Source organism: Pituophis catenifer, unplaced genomic scaffold (genome assembly GCF_029215685.1).
Source record: "Pituophis catenifer annectens isolate HBS135680 unplaced genomic scaffold, rPitCat1.0.hap2 SCAF_8, whole genome shotgun sequence".
Lineage (NCBI taxonomy): Eukaryota > Metazoa > Chordata > Lepidosauria > Squamata > Colubridae > Pituophis > Pituophis catenifer.
This window is the reverse complement of record NW_027256888.1, coordinates 83,331,109-83,351,015: the sequence shown is the minus strand read 5'-3', so window position 1 is coordinate 83,351,015 and position 19,907 is coordinate 83,331,109. Positions and strand designations below refer to the sequence as shown.

Sequence of the window (19,907 nt, the reverse complement as noted above, 5' to 3'; positions counted from 1 at the left end):
CACCTTCCACTGGGACTGCCTCCCTCCCCCCACTTGTGCAAGCAGAGAAGGGATGCTGAGGTCCCCGTCAATCAGGGAATTCCGGCTGGAGGGGTTGAGGAGAAGGGCCTTCTCTGCCATGGCTTCTGCCCTTTGGAGCACTTTACCTGCCTCCTCCAGGTGAGATCTCTCCCTCCCTTCTGACCTTCCATTCGCAGTTCCCGCCTCCCCTCCTACATGTTCTCCTCCCTCCCTCCCTCCCTCCCCATCTTTAGCAATTGAACTTATATTTTATTGCAATTTTAATGTGCCTATATACATATTTTCAGACATTTATGGTTTCACAAGTGAAGGCAAATCTACGTGTCCCAGGGTAATGTTGCAAGAGGTTTTAGTCTTCCGAGCTTTTCGGATTCGTGCTGGAGCCCATCTCTCCCGGAATATTTATGGTTTCCTTTCATTGTTGCAATCCACCCAGAGTCCCCCTGTGGCAAGATGGACGGCAAACGAATTTAATAAATAAATCAAATATTTTGATATTTAATAATGATCATCCATGTTTTTATAATGATTGTTTTATAATCTATACATATATATATATTACAACAGTTGTTGGTATAAAAATGCTTATTTGGTGGTTGTGCACCAGCTGGAATCAATTCTGGTGAGAGGGTAAATACTTTATTTTGACTGATAAATAAATAAATAAAACATGGAAGAGCTGAATCTGTCAAGGTGGTTCAGGAAACACACACGCTCACACACGAGGGACAAAGAGCCCTTGCAAATGACCCTGGATTATCTCCCTTAATAGAAGGGCTTCCATGGACCTCTAAGAGAGAGGTGGGGAACGATGCCCCCTTGATGACTGGTGGACTTCAACTCCCAGAATTCTTCAACCAGCATGGCTGCTCTCAGGAATTCTGGGAGTTGAAGTCCAGAAGTCATCAAAGGGCCATAGTCTCCTCCCCCTCGTCTCTCTTTTCCGGGTTAACCGAGCGAGGCGAGCGCCGTCCTGCCGCGCCACCTCCGACCGCCGGGGGCCGCTGTGGGGAGGAAGGAGGCGACGGCGGCGTTATTCCAACCACTTCCGCCTGTGCCGGAAGTGCCGGGCGGAGCCATCGGTGCCAGCCGCCGGGTGAGGCGCGGGGCGACGATGTGGTTCATGTACGCGCTGAGCTGGCTCGCGCTCCTCATCCAGGCCGCCTTCGTCACCCTCGGCATCGGTGAGCGGAGCCCCCGCCCCTCCCCGCGGAAGGCCCCCCCCGGGGGCCGCCAAGCCCCACTCTCGCCCTCCCCCCCCGCCCGGAGCGCGATGGTCCCGCCCGACGTGGCGTCGCCCCCTCCTGGCCGGAGCCTCCGCCCCCCCCAGCAGCAGCCAACCCCCCCCCACGCTTCCCCCCCCCTCACGGGCTCCTTCATGGGTGGGGGGGGAGGAGGAGGAGGAGGAGGAGGCTGTGCCAGGGGATAGAAGGCAGGCCGGTCTACCTCGCAGGGTCGTTGTTGTAAGGGAAAGGAAGGAGGGAGGCTTCTCTCTCTCCCCCCTCCCCCTTTCTTTTCTTTTTTCCTTCCTTCTTTCTTTTCTTTCTTTCTTTTTCTCTCTCCCTTTTTCTTTTTTCTTTTATTTTCTTTTCTTTTTTCCTTCCTTTTCTTTTCTTTTTCTTTTCTTTCTTTCTTTCTTTAGTTCCCTTCTTTCTCTCTCTCCCTTTTTTCTTTTTTTTCTTTTTCTTTTTTCCTTCTTTCTTTTCTTTCTTTTTTCTTTCTTTCTTTCTTTAGTTCCCTTCTTTCTCTCTCTCTCCCTTTCTTTTCTTTTTTCCTTCCTTCCTTCTTTTTCTTTCTTTTCTCTTTCTTTCTTTTTCTCTCCCTTTCTTTTCTTTTCTTTCTTTTCTTTCTTATTTCCTTCCTTCTTTTTCTCTCCCTTTTTTCTTTCTTTTCTTTCTTTTCTTTCTTTTCTTTCTTTACTTCCATTCCTTCTCTCTCTCTTCCTTCCTTTTCTTTCTTTTTTCCTTCCTTCCTTCTTTCTTTTCTTTTCTTTTCTTTTCTTTTCTTCTTTTTCTCTTTCCCTTTTCTGTTTCTTTTCTCTTTTCTTTATTTTCTTTCTTTACTTCCCTTCCTTCTTTCTCTGTCTCCCTTTCTTTTCTTTCTTTTTTTCCTTCCTTCCTTTTTCTCTCTCTCTCACAAGCACATACACCTACACTTATTTATTTATTTATTTATTGAATTTAAATGCTGCCCAGCTCGGCAGCTCACAACAGAAGTACAAATATATAAAAACAATTACCAATGTAGGAACAGTTAAGGTTACAGGAATTCTTTTCCAGATTCTTGTAGCTGTTGGTAAAGTTATAGATACAGAGCTTTAGTTACGTAATAATAGGTGTTTTATCTGCCTTTTTCTCGTTCCTTTCTCTAAACCAGTCATTTATATAATCTATCATCTGCCTATCAGTCTATCAGTTTACTCTATATTGATCTATCGATCGATCAATATAAAATCTTATCAATCAGGGTTTCTCAACCTTGACAACTTTAAGATGGGTGGAATTCTGGGAGCTGAAGTGAGCCAGCTTAAAGTTGCCGAGGTTGAGAAATACCTGTCTGTCTGTCAGTCTGTCATCTCTATTAACCTTGATCTATCTTATCATCTCTCTCTCCCATCTCTCTCTCTCTCTCTCTCTCTCTCTCTCAATCATCTATCTATCCTATGATTATCATCTATCTATCTATCTATCTATCTATCTATCTATCTATCTATCTATCTATCCTGTCTCTCTGTCTCTCTCTCTCCATCTTCTATCTCCTGCCGATATCCGGGTGGGAAAGCAGATGTCGTGCTAGGAGGAGCTGCCTGGCTTCGGTGCCTGGGGAGAGGCAGGGCCGTGGTTTCCTCCATTCGCTCCTGCCTCCCGTCCTGCGGCTGAGATGGACGCCTGGAGGGACTGGTTGGCCCTATCGGAGGCTGCTCTCCCTGCCTGTCCAGCCAGGGGTGTGGGAGGAATTGGGCCTTGGCCTCCCCTGTAGGCTGGGAGGCTGACTGTGCTTAGGCAGTGTGGCAAGATGGCCTAATGGTTGGGTGTTTCTCCTCTCCCTCCCTCCCAGCGGCTGGATTGTACTACCTGGCGGAGCTGATAGAAGAGTACACAGTGGCCACAAGCCGGATCATCAAATACATGATCTGGGTAAGCATCCGCCAGCCTTTCGCCTGGGTTTTCCGCAGGGCTCTCTGGTCTGGGGCAGGGAGGGGGCAGAGGGGGAGAGGCCCCCCCCTTTCTTGCCTGCTTTCCACGGCCCCATCCCCCCCTTCCCCGGAGAAAACATTTACAGGTGGTTCTCAACTTACAGCCGTTGGCTTGGGCACCGGAAAAAGTGACTTACGACCAGTTTTCATACTTACGACCATTGCAACTGCCTCACAGTCAACGGGATCCAAATCCAGACCCTTGGCAACTGACTCACATTTATGACGGTCGCGGCGTCCCTGGGGGTCACGTGATCCCCTTCTGGCGAGCAAAATCCACGGGGAAGCCAGGTTGGCTCAACAGCTGCGGCCAGAAAGGTCGTGGAACGGGGCAAAGTTCAATGAACCACCACTTAGCCTTGCTCAGTGACAGTTTTGGGCTTCATTGTGGTCATACGCCGAGGACTGTCTGTATAGTGGGTGATGTGGGGCATCTTCAGCTGGCAGAATTTGCTGCGGTTGAGAAACCGAGATTTAGAGGGACATTTTTCTTCTTTTTGGTGTCGCTTTTCCCACCTCCTGCGTGGCCAGAGGTGGCGAAGAGAGCGGCAGGCTCCGGGCGAGGAGGCTGCTGCCCCTTCTCTCCCCCCCACCCCCACCCCCGGCGCCTGGTCTGAGCACGGCGTTGATCCGTCAGAGTCCCCTGCTTTCTCTCGTCTCCGAAGGCTGGATCGTGACAACCGGACAATCATTTTTGGTGATTTAAGACGTTTCACTGCTCCTCATCCAAGCAGCTTCAACACTCAGAGCAAATTAGCTGGGCAGAGAGTCGTTGGAGGGGACCAGCTCCAGTTCATACCCATCTCAGGGGTCTCCTCCCCAAAACCCATTGAGATAGGTGGATTCTCAGTCCTTCCCTGCAAAGGTTGGCACAAAGGAATCGGAATCCATTCCCAAGACTCTCTGCCTCACGAGCTTTCTCTGGCCGAAGAAACTGCTTGGATGAGGGGTGACAGGGTAGCAGTAGTGCAGTATTTGAGGGGCTGCCCCAAAGAAGGAGGGAGTCAAGCCATTCTCCAAAACAATGGAAGGCAGGACTAGAAGCGACGGATGGAAACTTACCAAAGAGAGAAGCCACCTGGAATTAAGGAGAAACGTCCTAACAGTGAGGACAATTAACCAGTGGAACGCCTTGCCACCGGAAGTTGTGGGTGCTCCATCGCTGGAGGTTTTCTAAGAAGAAACTCGACAGTCATTTGTCCAATCTCTTCTTAAAAACCTCCAGTGACCTGGTACAGGATCTCCTGCTTGAGCGGGGGGTTGGACTAGAAGACCTCGAAGGTCCCTTCCAGCGCTGTTCCGATTGAACAAGGAGAAAGGAGTCCAGTTGCCAGGATTCCACCTTCAAAGCCCTTGGCCTGGATGACTTGACCCCCCCTCCCTCTCTCTCTCTCTCTCTCTCCTAGTTCTCCACGGCTGTGCTGGTCGGCCTGTATCTCTTTGAGCACTTCCCGGGTCTCGTGGTGGGCGTGGGCCTCTTCACCAACCTGGTCTACTTCGGACTGCTGCAAACTTTCCCTTTCATCATGCTGACCTCTCCAAATTTCATCCTGTCCTGTGGTGAGTGCCCCTCCCACCCCCGCCTTCTCCGGCCCTGGAGGGCCACGGCCCCTTCCTCTCTGACGGTGACTTTGTCATACGCTGCGGTCGTCTCCCCTGCAGCCGTGATTGAAAGAGATTTGGGGTCTGCCCCACCTGAGGGAATTGAAGTTCGCAGGTCTTAAAGTGGTCAAGTATGGAAAACATCTGCTTTAGATTATGAGAGGAAATCAGCTCTGGCTTAATTCTGCAGTCTCTTGCTTGAGGCATAAAGCATTAACAGCCTGATCTTTTTTTTGGGGGGGGGGGGGTGTCCCCATAAGATGTATCACCATTCAGAAATACAAATAAGTCAAAGACTACCTGTATTCACTTCCTTTTTTCCCCTTGCCATCCAAATTTAGACTGGGAGGTGCTTGGAGTAAGGACTGTTTGTCTGTATCTGTCTATCCATCTCTCTGTCTCTCTGTATCATCTAATCTTTCTCTCTCTCTCTCTCTCTCATCTCTCTCTCTCTCTCTCTCTCTCTCTCTCTCTCTATCTATCTATCTATCTATCGTTTTCCTATCGAGGCACCTGGTCTACCCCAACATGTGGGAGGGAGCATACTGCATCCCTTTCGCCTTTCAGCTCCAATCCAAGAGCCCTCAAGCAGGCACATTCACAACAAACCATATATAAATTTGAGATATATATATATATATACATATATACATACATTCTCTCTCTCTCTCTCTCTCTCCCTTTCTCTCTCTCTCTCTCTCTCTCTCTCTCTCTCTCTCTCTCTCTCCCTCCCTCCCTATCCTATCTCCCCCACCTCCATCCATCCATCCATCCATCCATCCATCCATCCATCCATCCATCCATCCATCTATCTATCTATCTATCTATCTATCTATCTATCTATCTATCATCTATATCATCTCTCTCTTTCTCTGCCTACCTATCTACCTCTTTCTCATAAGAGCCATGGTGGCACAATGGTTAGAATGCAGTACTGCCGGGCTGGCTAACTGCCCACTGCCAGGAGTTCGATCCTGACCGGCTGAAGGTTGACTCAGCCTTCCGCCCTTCCAAGGTCGGTAAAATGAGGACCCAGATTGTTGAGGGCAATACGCTGACTCCGTAGACCGCTTAGAGAGGGCTGGGAAGCGGCCTATGAGTGTCTTAAGGCAGTGGTTCTAAGGGCTGGTGCTATGAACCTCCCTTAATCTCCCTTCGTTCTGTAAATCTCAGCCTGACTGGAATCAGGAGCCTTTCTCTCTCGCTCTCTGCTCCGAGTGATGCTCTGCTTTAGTTTTGGCCTCAGTTTTCTTTTCCCTTCCCCCCCCCCTTTCTCAATCCTGTTTCAGAGATTTTAAAATCTTACACCACTGGCAATGTTTTGTAATGTTTCTGGGCTTTGTCCAAGACGCGGGATTAACAGGGAAGGACGAGAAGCTGGATAGGACCGAAATTGCATCCTGGGAGTTGGTGTCCAGGAGTCTTAAAGTGGCCAAACGTTTTGTCACAATGAGGCCTAGGTAGACACTTTTAAAAAGAGAGAGAGAGAGAGAGAGAGAGAGAGCAGGGACCCCTTGAAATCTGAAAATCAGGAGGACTCTGGAAGCCCCTTTTCCCACAAACAAACTTTATTATGAGGGTTATAAGCGTTTGGGAGCTGCTGATTTTCTGCCATCGCTGACCGCTGTCTCTGTGGCACGGTTCCCTCCCCGTGGGGTTTGGGTTCTCAGGGGGATCTTGCTGAATGAAGCCCCTCCGAATTGGTGAGCCCCTTCTCTCTTTTCCCCCCTCCCCATTTTGGCAGTGCTGGTTGTGCTGAACCATTACCTGGCCTTTCAGTACTTTGCAGAAGAATATTATCCCTTCTCAGAGGTAAGAGGGGTCCGGAGAGGGGGGGGGGGGCGACTTTAAAGCCACGAGACCCTGCAGGGGGCACCCTGGGACGGCATCTGGGGGGTTCCTGGGATGGCTTCGAGGGGGGGGGGACGACACCGGGGCTTGTCTGATGCTCTTTCTCTCCTGCCCCCCATCCCCCCTCTTTCCAGGTCCTGGCCTATTTCACCTTCTGCCTCTGGCTCATCCCGTTCGCCTTCTTCGTCTCCTTGTCGGCTGGCGAAAACGTCCTGCCTTCCACCGTGCAGCCTGGAGGTCAGTTCTCTAGCCAGACCCCTCCCCCCCCACAACCCCCTTGTGCCCAGGGAAGGGGGGGGCACAAGACAACCCCCACCCGGAATTGACACACAACACAAAATCTGCAGCAACTTTACCTATTGGTCAGTTCGTGCTGGGTCTCTCAAGAAACAGGAGGCTTGGATATTGAAAGTAACTAACTTAGCTGAAATGGCTAAAATTTCAGCATATTTGAAGGATCATACACAAGAAAGATATTTACAGGACTGGAGAAGATGGATTGATTATATTCAAAATAAGTATCAGACTAAAAAATATCAAATAGCTTATGAATGAATCTTTAATTGTATAAGCGCTACATGAGTGATATTAGAAGTATTATATCCAAGAAGCAGGATTTTATCTATGGGGGGTTAAGAATTATTTTTTAGAGGGTGTTAGTTTAATGGATAGTTAAGCAATTTAGTTTATTGTTAAAAGTTAATAGAAATACCTTGTGTTCTGCTCTGGGAAGTCGGGGAGGGGGAGGGGGGGTTGGGTGGGAGGGTTGTGGGAAAACTGTTTTTTTTTTTCTAATAAAACTTTTTCAATAAAAAAAAAAAAAAGAAAGAGGAGTGAGGAGATGAGAGAGGCTCTGGGCCTGGATGGCTGGCATCGAGGAATTGTTGAGGTGGGGTCCTTGGTGCTCTCTGAGCTGGGTTGTTTCCTTGCAAACGTCTCATGACCCAACTACGTCACCTCATCAGTGTTGGAAGGGAGAGGGATTTTGTGGAGAGGACTCGTGGGTCTTTAGTGCTGCTCTCTTGAGACGTTTCATTACCCAACAACGGGACATCATCAGGGTTAGAAGGGGGGAGGATTTGCTCTCCATTTATAGACAACATTGGTGGGAATGTTCCTGGAAGTTCTCAATTAGGTGGTGGTTTACTGTTTGACTGAATAGAATAGAATAGAATAACAACACAGTTGGAAGGGACCTTGGAGGTCTTCTAGTCCAACCCCCTGCTCAGGAGATTGTAGTTAGTCATTCCTTGACTGGGGCATTGTTTGCTTGTTGATTGTCAGTCCAGTATTAATCTCTGCTTAGCTGGGTATTGATTGCTGGCGTTTTGGTCTTTTTGTTTCCCTTTTGGCTTTTGGCTTCTCTCGTTGGAATGGTGTGTAAATGTTGTTTACCTCCACGTGCCTGTGGATGGCTTCCAGGAATTCCCTGCTGGTTTTGGACTTGGTCACCGTTTCCCAGTTGAAACTATGGTGAACTATGGTGAAGTGTGTTTTGCAGCTATGAAACTCAAGGAGCTTTTATCACAACGCAGGGAGGAGCCAAGCAAGAACCCCCCCCCCCCAAGGACATCCCACCCATATTTGACAGGACAAGCTTGTATGTAAAGAGAGAGCAAAGCCCACTGCCCCGTCCAGCCCCAAACTCCAAGTGGTCCTGGACTTACAACACTTCACTTAGTGACTGTTTGAAGTTACACCACCACTGAAAAAAAGTGACTTACGACCGGTTGTCACACTTAACGACCGATGCGCCATCCCCGTGGTCACGTGATTTACACTCTCAGGCTTGACAACTGACTTGAATTTATGACGGTCGCAGTGTCCTGAGGTCACCTGATCACCTGACAAGCAGAGTCATCGGAGGGAAGCCAGATTCGCTTAACAACCCTGTTACTCGCTTAACGACCGAAGTGATTTGCTTAACAAATGTTAAGCCAAGGACATTTGTCAGACCGGAGCAAAAGCTCCACTTGGAAGCCACAATTTTGGCCTCAATTTGGGGCCGTAAGTCGAGGGCCACCTGTAGAGAAAGAAGGAGCAAAGCCCGCTCCCCCGTTCAGCCCTGATATTCAGTACAGATATTCTCTGTTAGCCATTGATGGGCGTTGGGCTCTGGCCTGCCCTCTCGGTTCCCATCTCTCCCTTCAGCTGCCAGTGGGTGGGATGAGTGCAGGGGTGGGTTTCACTTCTACCACCGGTTCGCCACACCTGTGCACCTTCCGTGCATTTCCCCGGCCTTCCACACATGCTGTCAGGTTTCGGTGCTATCTTAAATAAGTTTCATTTTCAAGCGCAGAGTCTCTAATGAATCATTTTTATTTAAGAACATAAAAAGCCGACGTTCCTGATTCTAATTGCAGCCAAACTGGCCCCTCCTTCCAACCCCCTCCTCTTCCGCTCTCCAACCCCAATGTCCCATTGGCCATCATGCAGATCCATCTCTACCTCCCGGCACGTTCTTTTCACAGGAATGCAGTCCCCACCCTCGTCTCCCAGGAAACACTATCTGTACATACAAAACTAGGTAAAAGTTCATCTTGTTATGTCAGTGCTGGAAGAGAGCCTAATTTGGAACGCTGACACATGCATTTTGCTCGTGCGCACGCCTTCCGTGCATGTACCTGGCCTAAAAAATGTGGCTAAATAGGAACGTCATAGCTCTGGGGCTGGTGGGCGGGCCCACCTGCGATCTCCACTACTGGCCCGAACCGGCTGAATCCACCTCTGGCCGTGGGCCTGGGGGACGAGGGTTTTCTCCACAGGTGGGCCCTGGGGGAAGGGCTGGTTTTGAATCCCTCTCGCTGGTCCTTCTCTCTCTCTCTCTCTTTTTTTTTTTTCAAACAAAACGTAAAACATAAATCCATCATCCATTGCAATTGCAAACCGTGTGTCGGTCAGTTACAAGTCTTTGGTGCTTCATCCCCATATTCATCATTTACTATTATATTATAAGATAATGGGATTTATTTTATCAATGGCTAGATAATAAAACATGGAAATATGAAATATGAAATGAATGTCATAATATTTGAAAATAATTTTTATGAAACGAGAAAGCCATAGTTATAAATAAATGACAAATGAGGATAATAATATAAAGATGCTTATCAGTTTGATAATATGAGAAATGAGATAATTACTGAATTATGAATATGGGCCCTTTTTTTTTTTTTAATTTGATTTATATGCCGCCCTTCTCCGGAGACTCAGGGCGGCTTACAAGGTGTTAAGCAATAGCCTTCATACTTTTGTATATTTTATACAAAGTCACCTTATTGCCCCCACAAACTGGGTCCTCATTTCACCTACCTTAGAAAGGATGGAAGGCTGAGTCGACCTTGAGCCTGGTGAGATTCGAACTTACAGTAATTGCAGGCAGCTGGTGTTAAATTACAATGCATTAGTCTGCTGAGCTATCCAGGCCCTTCTCTCTGATCTCTTCTCCTTTGCCTCCTCAGACGACGTGGTCTCCAACTACTTCACCAAAGGGAAGCGAGGGAAACGCTCCGGCATCCTCCTCGTCTTCTCCTTCATCAAGGAAGCCATCTTGCCCAGCCGACAGAAGATGTACTGATCTCCTCCCCTCCAGCAACCCCCGGATGTTGTTGGTTCCCCCTCCCCACCTCTTCTGGCCAAACGCGTACCTCCCTCCCTGAAAAGGGGGCCCGTTCTGAGCCTCCGCGTCCCCCTTTTTTCCTGACTTCCAGATCTGTTCGGGGTGAACAAACCAGGAAAGAGCCCAGAGGCGTGGGGGGTGTGTGTGTGTGTGTGGAGCTGGGCCTCCCAAGATCCCCCTCTTTCCTGTGGGTGGCTGGGGAAGGGGGTGAGGATGGGGAACCCCCCCTCGCCCACCCCTCTCAATGGGGTCCCCAATGAACTCTGAGCGTGCTTTTAAGCCAGGCGGTTCACCCCTTTGGGGTAGGAAGGGGTGCAACATTTCACAAGCTCTCCACTGCCGGACTTCTTCCAAAGTTTCGAGAGGGATCTACCCAGGAAGGAAGGACCGAGTGGACATTCTGAAGACGCCGCCGCCTTCCATACCAGCTGAACTGAACCAGACCGTCCGGCCAGGAATGAAAAAGAGTCTTAATGCTTCTTCCTTCGTTGTGCTGGGAGGTTCCTCTCTGGGAGGCTGGCTAAACTTTTGGTTCTGGTTCTTGTTTTTTTTTAAAAAAAGGAAACCAGGAATGACGGTTCTACCCAAACCTCCTGGCTCAGCTTTTTGGGGGTATGTGAAAAGCAAAGCTGCGTTTAGCCCGGAAGACTGCCGGTGTCCCCCCCCCCAAAAGCTTCCGGGACTTCAACCGTGGGGGGGTGAGTGAAAATCGAACTGTACTGTACCAACACCCCGAGGTTGGGGAAGGAACCAAGATTGCGTGCAAAGAATTTGAGAGGTTGTGCCTGGAATGCGGGAAGCCACGAGGGTCGACTCTGCTCCTTGGGCTGGGCAGCCCCCTGGCTCTCCCCTGGCAGTTGTCAGGCTGCCTGGCTCGTCTAGAGGACCTCCAGAGGCTCCCAGCTGCCGCGATGTCCTTGGCTGAAGGCGACGGGCGTCTCAGCACACGGTCTGTGTTCAATAAAGGTGTTCAGTGACAACCGAACAAGGAGACGACTCCCTTCTCCCCTTTTTCTTCAGGGGTTTCATTGGGCTTCCTTTTTATTGGGGGTGAAAACTTACGTCCATTCGTTTAGTGACCATTTGAAATTACAAACTTAGGGCCATTTTTCACACTTGGGACCGTTGCGGCATCACCCGCGATCAGGTGATCAAAATTCAGGCGCTTGGCAACTGACTCAGATTTATGACAGTCGCAGCATCCGGGGGGGGGGTCACATGATCCCCCTTTTGACAAGGGAAGCCAGATTCACTTAACAACGGTGTTACTAAGTGAATCACTGCAGCCTTTCACTTAACCACGGGGCCGAGAAAGATGGAGAAACGGGGCAAGACTCGCTTAGGAACTGTCTCGCTTAGCAACAGAAATTTTGGGCTGGATTGTGGCCGTAAATCGAGGACTGCCTGTATTTCGGGAGCCCCAAATTCCTGCTGTGCATTGAAGACCGATGGACGCAGGAGAGGAAGTGCCCTAACTGCGCTTTTATTATTATTATTATTCATCATTAAATGTTTCTGAGCGTGGCAGAGTCAACCCTATCAAATACTTTATAGAGACGGGGCATTTGAGGGGAGGGGGCATTCCTGCCCCTTTGCTCTCTGGGGCATGGCAGAAGGGGCCCACAAGGCCTTCCTCCTACGGGCTGGACGAGTTGGACGATTCGCTCTGGACGGAGGGGGGCTCTTTCGGGGAGCCTGAGCTCGCCGTTCTTGGGCTCAGAGCTTCGGTGCTGCAGTAGGTAGAGACGTGGCTCTGCAGGCTGCTCAGGAAGATGGGATCCAGAGTGACCCGGAGGCTCAGGGCCATTTGGTCGGTCCACCAGTGCTCTGGCCCCGGGCGACGCCGGTGCTTCAGATTAAAAATTTGCACCGGCCGGAGGTCCCGAGGGACCTCCAGGCGGGGCGTCCAGGTGCGGGGATAGAGGCTCTGGTGAAGGACCTCGTAGGGCAGATCCGGCACGGAGTAGACCCTGCCAATATTGTCGATCTGGATCACCGGATCCCCGAAAGGATCCTTGAAGAGGAAGAGGAAGGAGGTGAAGTCGTGCTGCGGCAGCTTCTCGGGCTCTACGCCTAACCGGATGACATTCGGCCGGAAGATGGACGTGGCCGGTTCGGACTCCAGGTTGGTGCTGAGGTTCCAGGGCTTCTGACGCCGGTACCTGCGTTGTATGCTGAGGATTGAGTCGGAGGACCTGAGCAGGGCGCCGAGGGAGGGGATGGGGCTGGCAATATGGCCACCCAACTTGCGGAGGGTCAGCGAGTGGCGCTGGACCTGCGACAGGTCCAGGATGGTCCGAGTAGGCAACGGCAGGCCCTTCTTCAGCAGCCAGCTTTCGAAGGCCATCACGTTGCAGATGTTCAGCTCCCTCTGGGAAGAGAAAAGCAAAGGAGGCGCTGACCCCAGGTGCCTGGCCTTTGGCATAACAGCCCCCTCCCCAATAGGAGAGGTTGTGGGCAAAAAGAAGAGCATTAGGTACGTTCGCCATCTTAAGCAGCCCTTAAAGCAGGGGTGAAATCCAGCAGGTTCTGGCGAACCGGTAGCGGAAATTTTGAGTAGTTCGGAAAACCGGCAAATACCACCTCTGGCTGGCCCCCGAGTGGGGAGGGAATGGGGATCTTGCAGTATCCTTCCCAAGCCACGCCCACCAAGCCACACCACGCCCACCAAGCCACGCCCACAGAACCGGTAGTAAAATAATTCGGATTTCACCACTGCTTTAAAGTAATAAAGGAGGGATAAAAAGTACCACATTTTTTTGGACTATAGGACACACTTTTTTTGTCTCCCAAAAGGGGGTGAAAATGTCTGTGCGTCTTATAGACTGCATATTGCCAAAAACACGCCAAAAAAAGCCTCGAAAACGGGCTGGGAAAAGGCTGGCAAAGGGCCAAAAGAAGGCCCGGAATTCACGCCGTCCTACCTATGAAGGTAAAATGTACAAGAACTACCTGTTCTCTCAGCAGGAACTGCCTTTGCTTCATCTCACACACGGCTTTGATGGACTCCAGTTTGCACATCTGTTGCAGCTGGTGCTTCTTGTTGGCCTTCCACATGGCATGGGAGAGGCGCCTAGAAGGGGTGGGGTGGGGAACAGAGCAGAGCTGTCACCCAGCCCAGTCCGCTCCTACCTTGCAGGGACCCCTTTCCTAGCCATATGACCGTCCCAAAGATGGTTTTTTTTTTCAAGAGGTAAATGGACTTTCTGGTTTTTCTTTGAAGGCGTTTCGCTTCTCATCTAAGAAGCTTCTTCAGATCTACTGGATGGTAGGGAACGGAAGGATTTCTATTCCTTGCAGGCAGCTGGTCATTTGCATCCTTTTAGAGCAGTGTTTCTCAACCTTGGAAGCTTGAAGATGGGTGGACTTCAACTCCCAGAATCCCCCAGCCAGCGCTGCTGGCTGGGGGATTCTGGGAGTTGAAGTCCACCCATCTTCAAGCTACCAAGGTTGAGAAACACTGTTTTAGAGGGTCCTTGAAGGTTTAGAGGGTCTTGGAACTGCTGAAAGGAACTGTGTTGTAGAGTGGAGATGGATGATGTCCTATCCCACCCCCTCTGTTGAGAGAGGGCTGCTCAATTTGGACACAGATGGCCTCTTGGACCTCCTCTTTTAGGAGTATCAATCCTTCCATTCCCCACCATCCCAGTCAGAGCTGAAGAAGCTTCTTGGATGAGAAGTGAAACGTCTTCAAAGAAAAACCAGAAAGTCCAGTTGCCTCTTGAGAAATGCACCTTTGGGACAAACTGTCAAGTTCTGGATTCCAGCTCTGGGGCCAAGGTTGGAATAGATGACCTCCAAGGCCCCTTCCAAACTGGGCATGCCGTAGTTTCCCTCCCACCCGGCGTTGAAGCGACCGACTCACTTGGCACACGCTCTGTGGCCCCACATTTTGCACAGATCGATGGGCTTCTGTCCCTCGTTGTCGTGGGCATGGACGTTAGCCCCGGCGTCAATCAAAACCTGGAGACAGTTTTCACGCCCCTCGCTGGCAGCCTTGTGAAGTGGAGACACCCCGTTGTAATTCTGCCTGGGGAGCCAGAAGGGGGCAGTTTTAGGGAAGCCCTAAAGTTTGTTGAAAAGTTCTCCAGGGAGAGAGAGAGACTGGACAGGAGGTGGGCCAAGCAAGAACCTCACACCAACATGTTCAGGCTACGAGATCCCAGAGGCTGCCGGACACCCAGAGTTTTGCAAAAGCTTCCCAGGCCCAGGGATGATATTACTGGGGGTGGGTGGGTGGGTGTCTTGGGTGATTGACTTCTTCTTTTGCAGATGTTTCATGACCCAACTAGGTAACATCATCAGTGCTTGAAGGGAGGAGAGGGTTGAGCAAAGATCGAGACCTAGTTGGGTCAGGAAACTGCAAGAAAACCACCAAACTCAGAGAGTACCAAGGACCCCACAGTTGTCTTCCTCTTCCTCCTCTTCCTCCATTCCCCCACAAATCCCTTCTAGCCCTGATGACATTACCTAGTTTGGTTAGGAAACATTTGCAAGAAAATCACCAAGTTTAGAGAGCCCCAAGGACCCCACAGCCCTCCTCCTCCTCCTCCTCCTGACATTGAACACATTACCTAGTTGGGCAATGAAAGGTCTGCAAGAAAACTACCAAGTCAGAGAGCCCTAAGGACCCCACAGTTTGGCCCCGAGCTCCAAAGAGTTGATTAGATGACTGAAAACCTGAAGGTCTCATGCTTTTGAGAAGACCTCCACGGCCCCTTCCAGCTCTGTTCTGATTCTGATTCAGTGCCGTTGTAACTTCGGCCACTAAGCGAACTGTTGTAAGTCGGGGACTACCTGTACAAACTCCCCCCCCTCCTTTGCCAAACCTCCAGAGATGTCCTCCCCCCGCCCAGCTTACACGTTGACGTCCGCGCCTTTGCTGAGCAGGTACTGGAGGCACTCCACGGCCATGGCCTTGCTCTCCTGGCCCAGCACCAGGTGGATGGGCCTCCAGCCTCTCAGGCTGGCCATGTTGATGTCCAAGTTGTACTTCTCGATCAGCATCTTCATGCAGTCCAGCCGTCCGTGCAGTGCGGCTGTGTGCAGCGTGGAGAAGCCCTGGCAGAGAAAGGAAGGGAGGAGGGAGCCATGGACGGATGGACAGGCAGTCAGCCAGACAGACAGACCGGGCGGGCCCTTCAGAGGGTCCAAGGAAGCAGGCAAAAAATGAGGAAGGGGGACTTACTAGGGCTGGCCCCTCCCCATGTGGGGTTGTAGATGGGGAAGAGGGACACCCTCAAGGTCAGTACTTAATCCCGGCCTTAGCCAAAGTAGTCAGATAAAAAGCATTCCGGTTTTCTATTTTTTTTAAAAAATTATGCATTTATTTGTATCTGCCTTTGTTACTTTTACAAATAACGCAACCTACCACTACAACCTACACAACACACCAGAACAATCCTATGAGACGGGTTGGGCTGAGCGAGAGGGGCTGGCCCAAAGTCACCTGGTTTTTGTGCCTAAGGCAGAACTAGAACTCACCATCTCCTGGTGATGCATTGGCTTAAAGTCACCCAGCTGGCTTTCATGCCTAAAGCAGAACTTACCGTCTCTTGGTGATTGGCTTAAAGTCACCCAATTGGCTTTCATGCCTAAAACGAGACTAGATCTCACGGTCTCCTGTTTTCTGGACTTTTTTCTTGTTGTTGTTTTCTCTTTGAAGACGTTTTGCTTCTCATCCCAGAAGCTTCTTCAACTCTGACTGGATGGTGGGGAATGGAGGGATTTACGCTCCTTGCAGACAGTTGGTGATTTGCATCCTTCTAAGGGGGTCGTTGAGGCCACCTGGAGGTTTATCTGTGTCCTCAGGGTCACCGGAGTGGTGCAAATGGGGGTGGAGCCTTCTTGGAACTGCTGAAAGAGTTCTTGTAGTCTGCAATTTTTTTTTCTGGAAATCCAAACTCCCGCACCATTCGAGGGCGTTCATCCCAAAGTGCACAACTAAATGTCTATAGAGCTGCCTGCAAGGAATATCAATCCTTCCCTTCCCCACCATCCAGTCAGAGCTGAAGAAGCTTCTGGGATGAGAAGCGAAACGTCTTCAAAAGGAAAAAGCAAGAAAGTCCAGTGGTCTCTTGAAAAAGCACCTCTGGGATAATCATGACCTGGATGGCCGAGAATCCCCATAGACTTTCTTGTTTCGTTTTCCTTGAAAAGGTTTCGCTTCTCATCCAAGAAGCTTCTTCAGTTCTGGGTTAAGGTTGAACGGAAGAAGCTTCATGGATGAGAAGCCAAATGTTTCCAAAGGGCGGGGGAGTGGGAAATAACACCAAGATAGTCCAGTTCAGTAGTGGGTTTCAAATCCCGTTGCTACTGGTTCGCTCGTGGATGCTTCTGCGCAGAGACATCTGGGCAGGTGGGCGGAGCCTCCTGCCGCTACCAATTCGCCCGAATTGGGGTAAACCGGTAGCAACCCACAACTGGTCCAGCTGCCTCTTGGAAAAAGCTCCTCTGGGACAACCAGGAGACCTGGATGATGGAGAATCTCCATAGACACCTGGTTTGCTTCCTTGCGTTCTTTTATTTGTTTGTTTGTTAATTTGTTTTGCCACCCATCTTGCCACAAGGCGGCTTTACAACATTAAAAAGAAGCCATAAATGTATGCATAAATACAGCAACAGTTTGGTACTCAACTGCTCTGAAACTCATCAAACTTTGTACTCAATGCATTTTGTTGTGAAAATGTTGTCCCGGTACTCGTCGTTTGGTACTCAACCCACAAGCTAAAACATTGTTGGAACCACATTATTCCTTACTTCCGTACTCATGGTTTTTGGTACTCATCGCACCTCCTGGAACCGATTAACGGTGAGTAAGTACCGAGGTACCCCTGTATACAGGTAGCCCTCGACTTAGGACCACAACGCAGCCCAACATTTCAGTTGTTAAGTGAGAATTCTTTTAATTTTGCCCCATTTTATGACTTTTCTTCCCTTAGTCGTTAAGTGAATCACAGCAGTTGATGAATTAGTCACCCGGTTGTTAAGTGAATCCGGCTTCCCCGTTGACTTTGCATGTCAGAAGGTCGCAAACATGACCCCAGGGCACTGCGACCGTCATAAATGTGAACCTGTTGCCAAGCATCCGAATTTGGGATGGGGAGGCTGCCAAGGTCGTAACTGTGAAAAACACCCCCAAGTCCCTTTTTTCAGCGCCGTTGTAATGGCCACTAAATGAACTGTTGTAAGTTGAGGACTACCCGTATAAAATTCTATCCCCAATTCAGATGCCCTCCACCCCCCACCCCCCCAGGGCTTCTTGCCAGCCAAGCAAAGGCTTCCTGGCAGGAGAAAAGGGGGCACCCAGGTTTCCAAAGTGGGGGTGGGGATTTACATTAATATCCGCCTGGTTGGGGGTCTCCGCTTTCTGCAGGGTGATCTGGAGCCACTGGGTCTGTCCGGTGCTGGCAGCGTAGTGCGAATCCTGGGTCTGTTTGGTGGGGGTCTGTCTTGACGACTGGGGTTTCACGTTGCTAAAACACAAGGCAGAGAGGCTGTTGGGTTCCCCCCTCTCCCCCTCCTCTCTTTGGTGAAAGGCTGAGGGGCTTTGAGGATGGGGGGGAGTCTGCGAAGGTGGGGGCCAGCTCAATCAGGAGGGGGTCTAGAAACGCCTTTTCCAATGACCCCCCCTCCTTTGATGCCCAGCAGGAGTTGGGGGGGTTGTCGGAAAAGCTGCTTCCAGAGACCCCCCCCCCCCCGATCGTTCTTCTTAAAGACGAGAGCTTTTGACGGGAATAAAATCGAGCCCATTGCTCTAAAGGCAGGGGGTGGATTGGATGACCTCGGAGGTCCCTCCCAGCTTTTTTGGGGGGGGGCAGGAGTTGTGCAATCTGTGAAGCTCCAGGACCCCTCCGGCTTGGCTGCTTCCCTGGCGGGATCCTTTCCTTGGAGCCTGGAGGCTTAAAGCCCCCCTGAGGAGCTGAGGCCGAAAGACGGCTGCCCACCACAGGGACCATCATCCCCAGCAGACACAGGGAAAGCCGGGGATTTGTAGTCCAGGAGCGACCCCTTCCTTCCTCCCCTTGGAGATCCCCCGCCAGGTGCCGTCCCGGGGCCGAAGGTAGCCTGCGCTGGCCAAGGGAGGCTCTGCGCGAGGAGGGCTCTTCCCCCCACTGGCCTGAAGGAGACGGTGGCGAAGGCGAGGGCGCTGGAGGTGGCCACGCGGCGCGATCCGCGAGTCTTGAGCGGGCTCCGCCCCGGGCGAGGCAGCTTCGGACCCACCATCGCGGCAAGTGGGGCGGCCGGCAACCGCGGCGCGTGGACAAGGCGTTGCCCGGCAACCCTGCCCAGCCTCAGCCCGGTTCTCGCGCGGAGGGGGGGGGGAGAAGGAAAGAGGAGGAAGAAAAGAAAGGAGGAAGAGAAGGAGGAAGAGGGAAGAGGAGATAAAGGAAGAAGAGAAAGAAGGAGAGGGGGAAGGAGAAAGAAAGAGGAGGAGGAGGAAGAGGAAGGGGAAGAAGAGAAAGGGGAGGGGAGGTAGAGGAAGAAGTGGGAGAGGGAGAAGGAAAAGGAGGAAGAGGAAAAAGGAGCAGCAGGAGGAAAGGAGTAGGAAGAGGGAAGAAGAGAAAGAGGGAAGAGGAGATAAAGGAAGAATAGAAAGAAGGAGAGGGGGAAGAGAAGGAAAGAGGAGGAAGAGGAAGGGGAAGGGGAAGAAGGGAAAGGGGAGGGGAGGTAGAGGAAGAAGTGGGAGATGGAGAAGGAAAAGGAGGAAGAGGAAAAAGAAGCAGGAGGAGGAAAAGAGAGGGAAGAAGAGAAAGAGGGAAGAGGAGATAAAGGAAGAATAGAAAGAAGGAGAGGGAGAAGAAAAAGGAAAAGGAGGAAGAGGAAAAAGGAGCAGGAGGAGGAAAAGAGTAGGAAGAGGGAAGAGGAGATAAAGGAAGAATAGAAAGAAGGAGAGGGTGAAGGAGAAGGAAAGAGGAGGAAGAGGAAGGGGAAGAAGGGAAAGGGGAATGGAGGTAGAGGAAGAAGTGGGAGAGGGAGAAGGAAAAGGAAAAGGAGGAAGAGGAAAAAGGAGCAGCAGGAGGAAAAGAGTAGGAAGAGGGAAGAGGAGATAAAAGAAGAGTAGAAAGAAGAAGAGGGCGAAGGAGAAGGAAAGAGGAGGAGGAGGAAGAGGAAGACGGAGGACTCTTTCTGCCTTCCCAGGTGAGAAATCCAAGGCCAGGTGCAGAAGTCTCAACTTCTGTCCGTCATGCAGTGAGTGACCTTCCCGTGAGCTGGGTTCCAATCCCATCAACCGAGGCTTGAACTGGCCAAACTGTGCCTGTCTCCCACTTGCAGACTTTGGCGCTTTTGAAGTCTGGGTTGAGGGCGCTGCGTGCGAATTCTGATGAAATGATGGAAGCGGCCAAGCCCCCAGTTCTCCTACTTTAGTCCTTGACATACGACCAAGATTGGGCCTGGAATTTCTGCTGCTAAGCGAGGCGGTTATGTGAGATGCCTAGGACCATTTTTGCCATGGTTGTTAAGTGAATCATTCTAGTTGTTAAGCGAATCTGTGAATGCTACCCCTGACTTTGCTTGTGGGAAGCCAGCTGGGGAGACTTGGAAGGGAACTCACACAACCCCGAGACTCTGCAACCATCGCCGATCCAGGCCGGCGGCCAAGTGTACAAATTTGGA

The 19,907-nt window shown here is 50.7% G+C and overlaps 2 protein-coding genes across 2 annotated transcripts; one reads left to right on the top strand and one right to left on the bottom strand.

The window, feature by feature from the left end:
• The first annotated feature begins 1,089 nt into the window (after nt 1-1,089).
• Nucleotides 1,090-11,277, top strand: TEX261 (testis expressed 261). Its single transcript, XM_070948325.1, has 6 exons — nt 1,090-1,205; nt 3,079-3,158; nt 4,624-4,777; nt 6,564-6,631; nt 6,805-6,907; nt 10,132-11,277. Exons 1-6 carry the CDS (start codon nt 1,136-1,138, stop codon nt 10,245-10,247), a joined length of 591 nt encoding a protein of 196 aa, XP_070804426.1. The 5' UTR covers nt 1,090-1,135; the 3' UTR covers nt 10,248-11,277.
• A 648-nt stretch (nt 11,278-11,925) lies between these two features.
• ANKRD53 (ankyrin repeat domain 53) lies at nt 11,926-18,515 on the bottom strand. The gene is made up of 6 exons (XM_070949183.1): nt 18,409-18,515; nt 17,626-17,764; nt 15,151-15,350; nt 14,155-14,319; nt 13,242-13,362; nt 11,926-12,660 (listed from the first exon to the last, which is right to left on the bottom strand). The coding sequence occupies exons 1-6, from the start codon at nt 18,513-18,515 to the stop codon at nt 11,926-11,928; spliced, it is 1,467 nt and encodes a 488-aa protein (XP_070805284.1).
• Between the last annotated feature and the right edge of the window lie 1,392 nt (nt 18,516-19,907).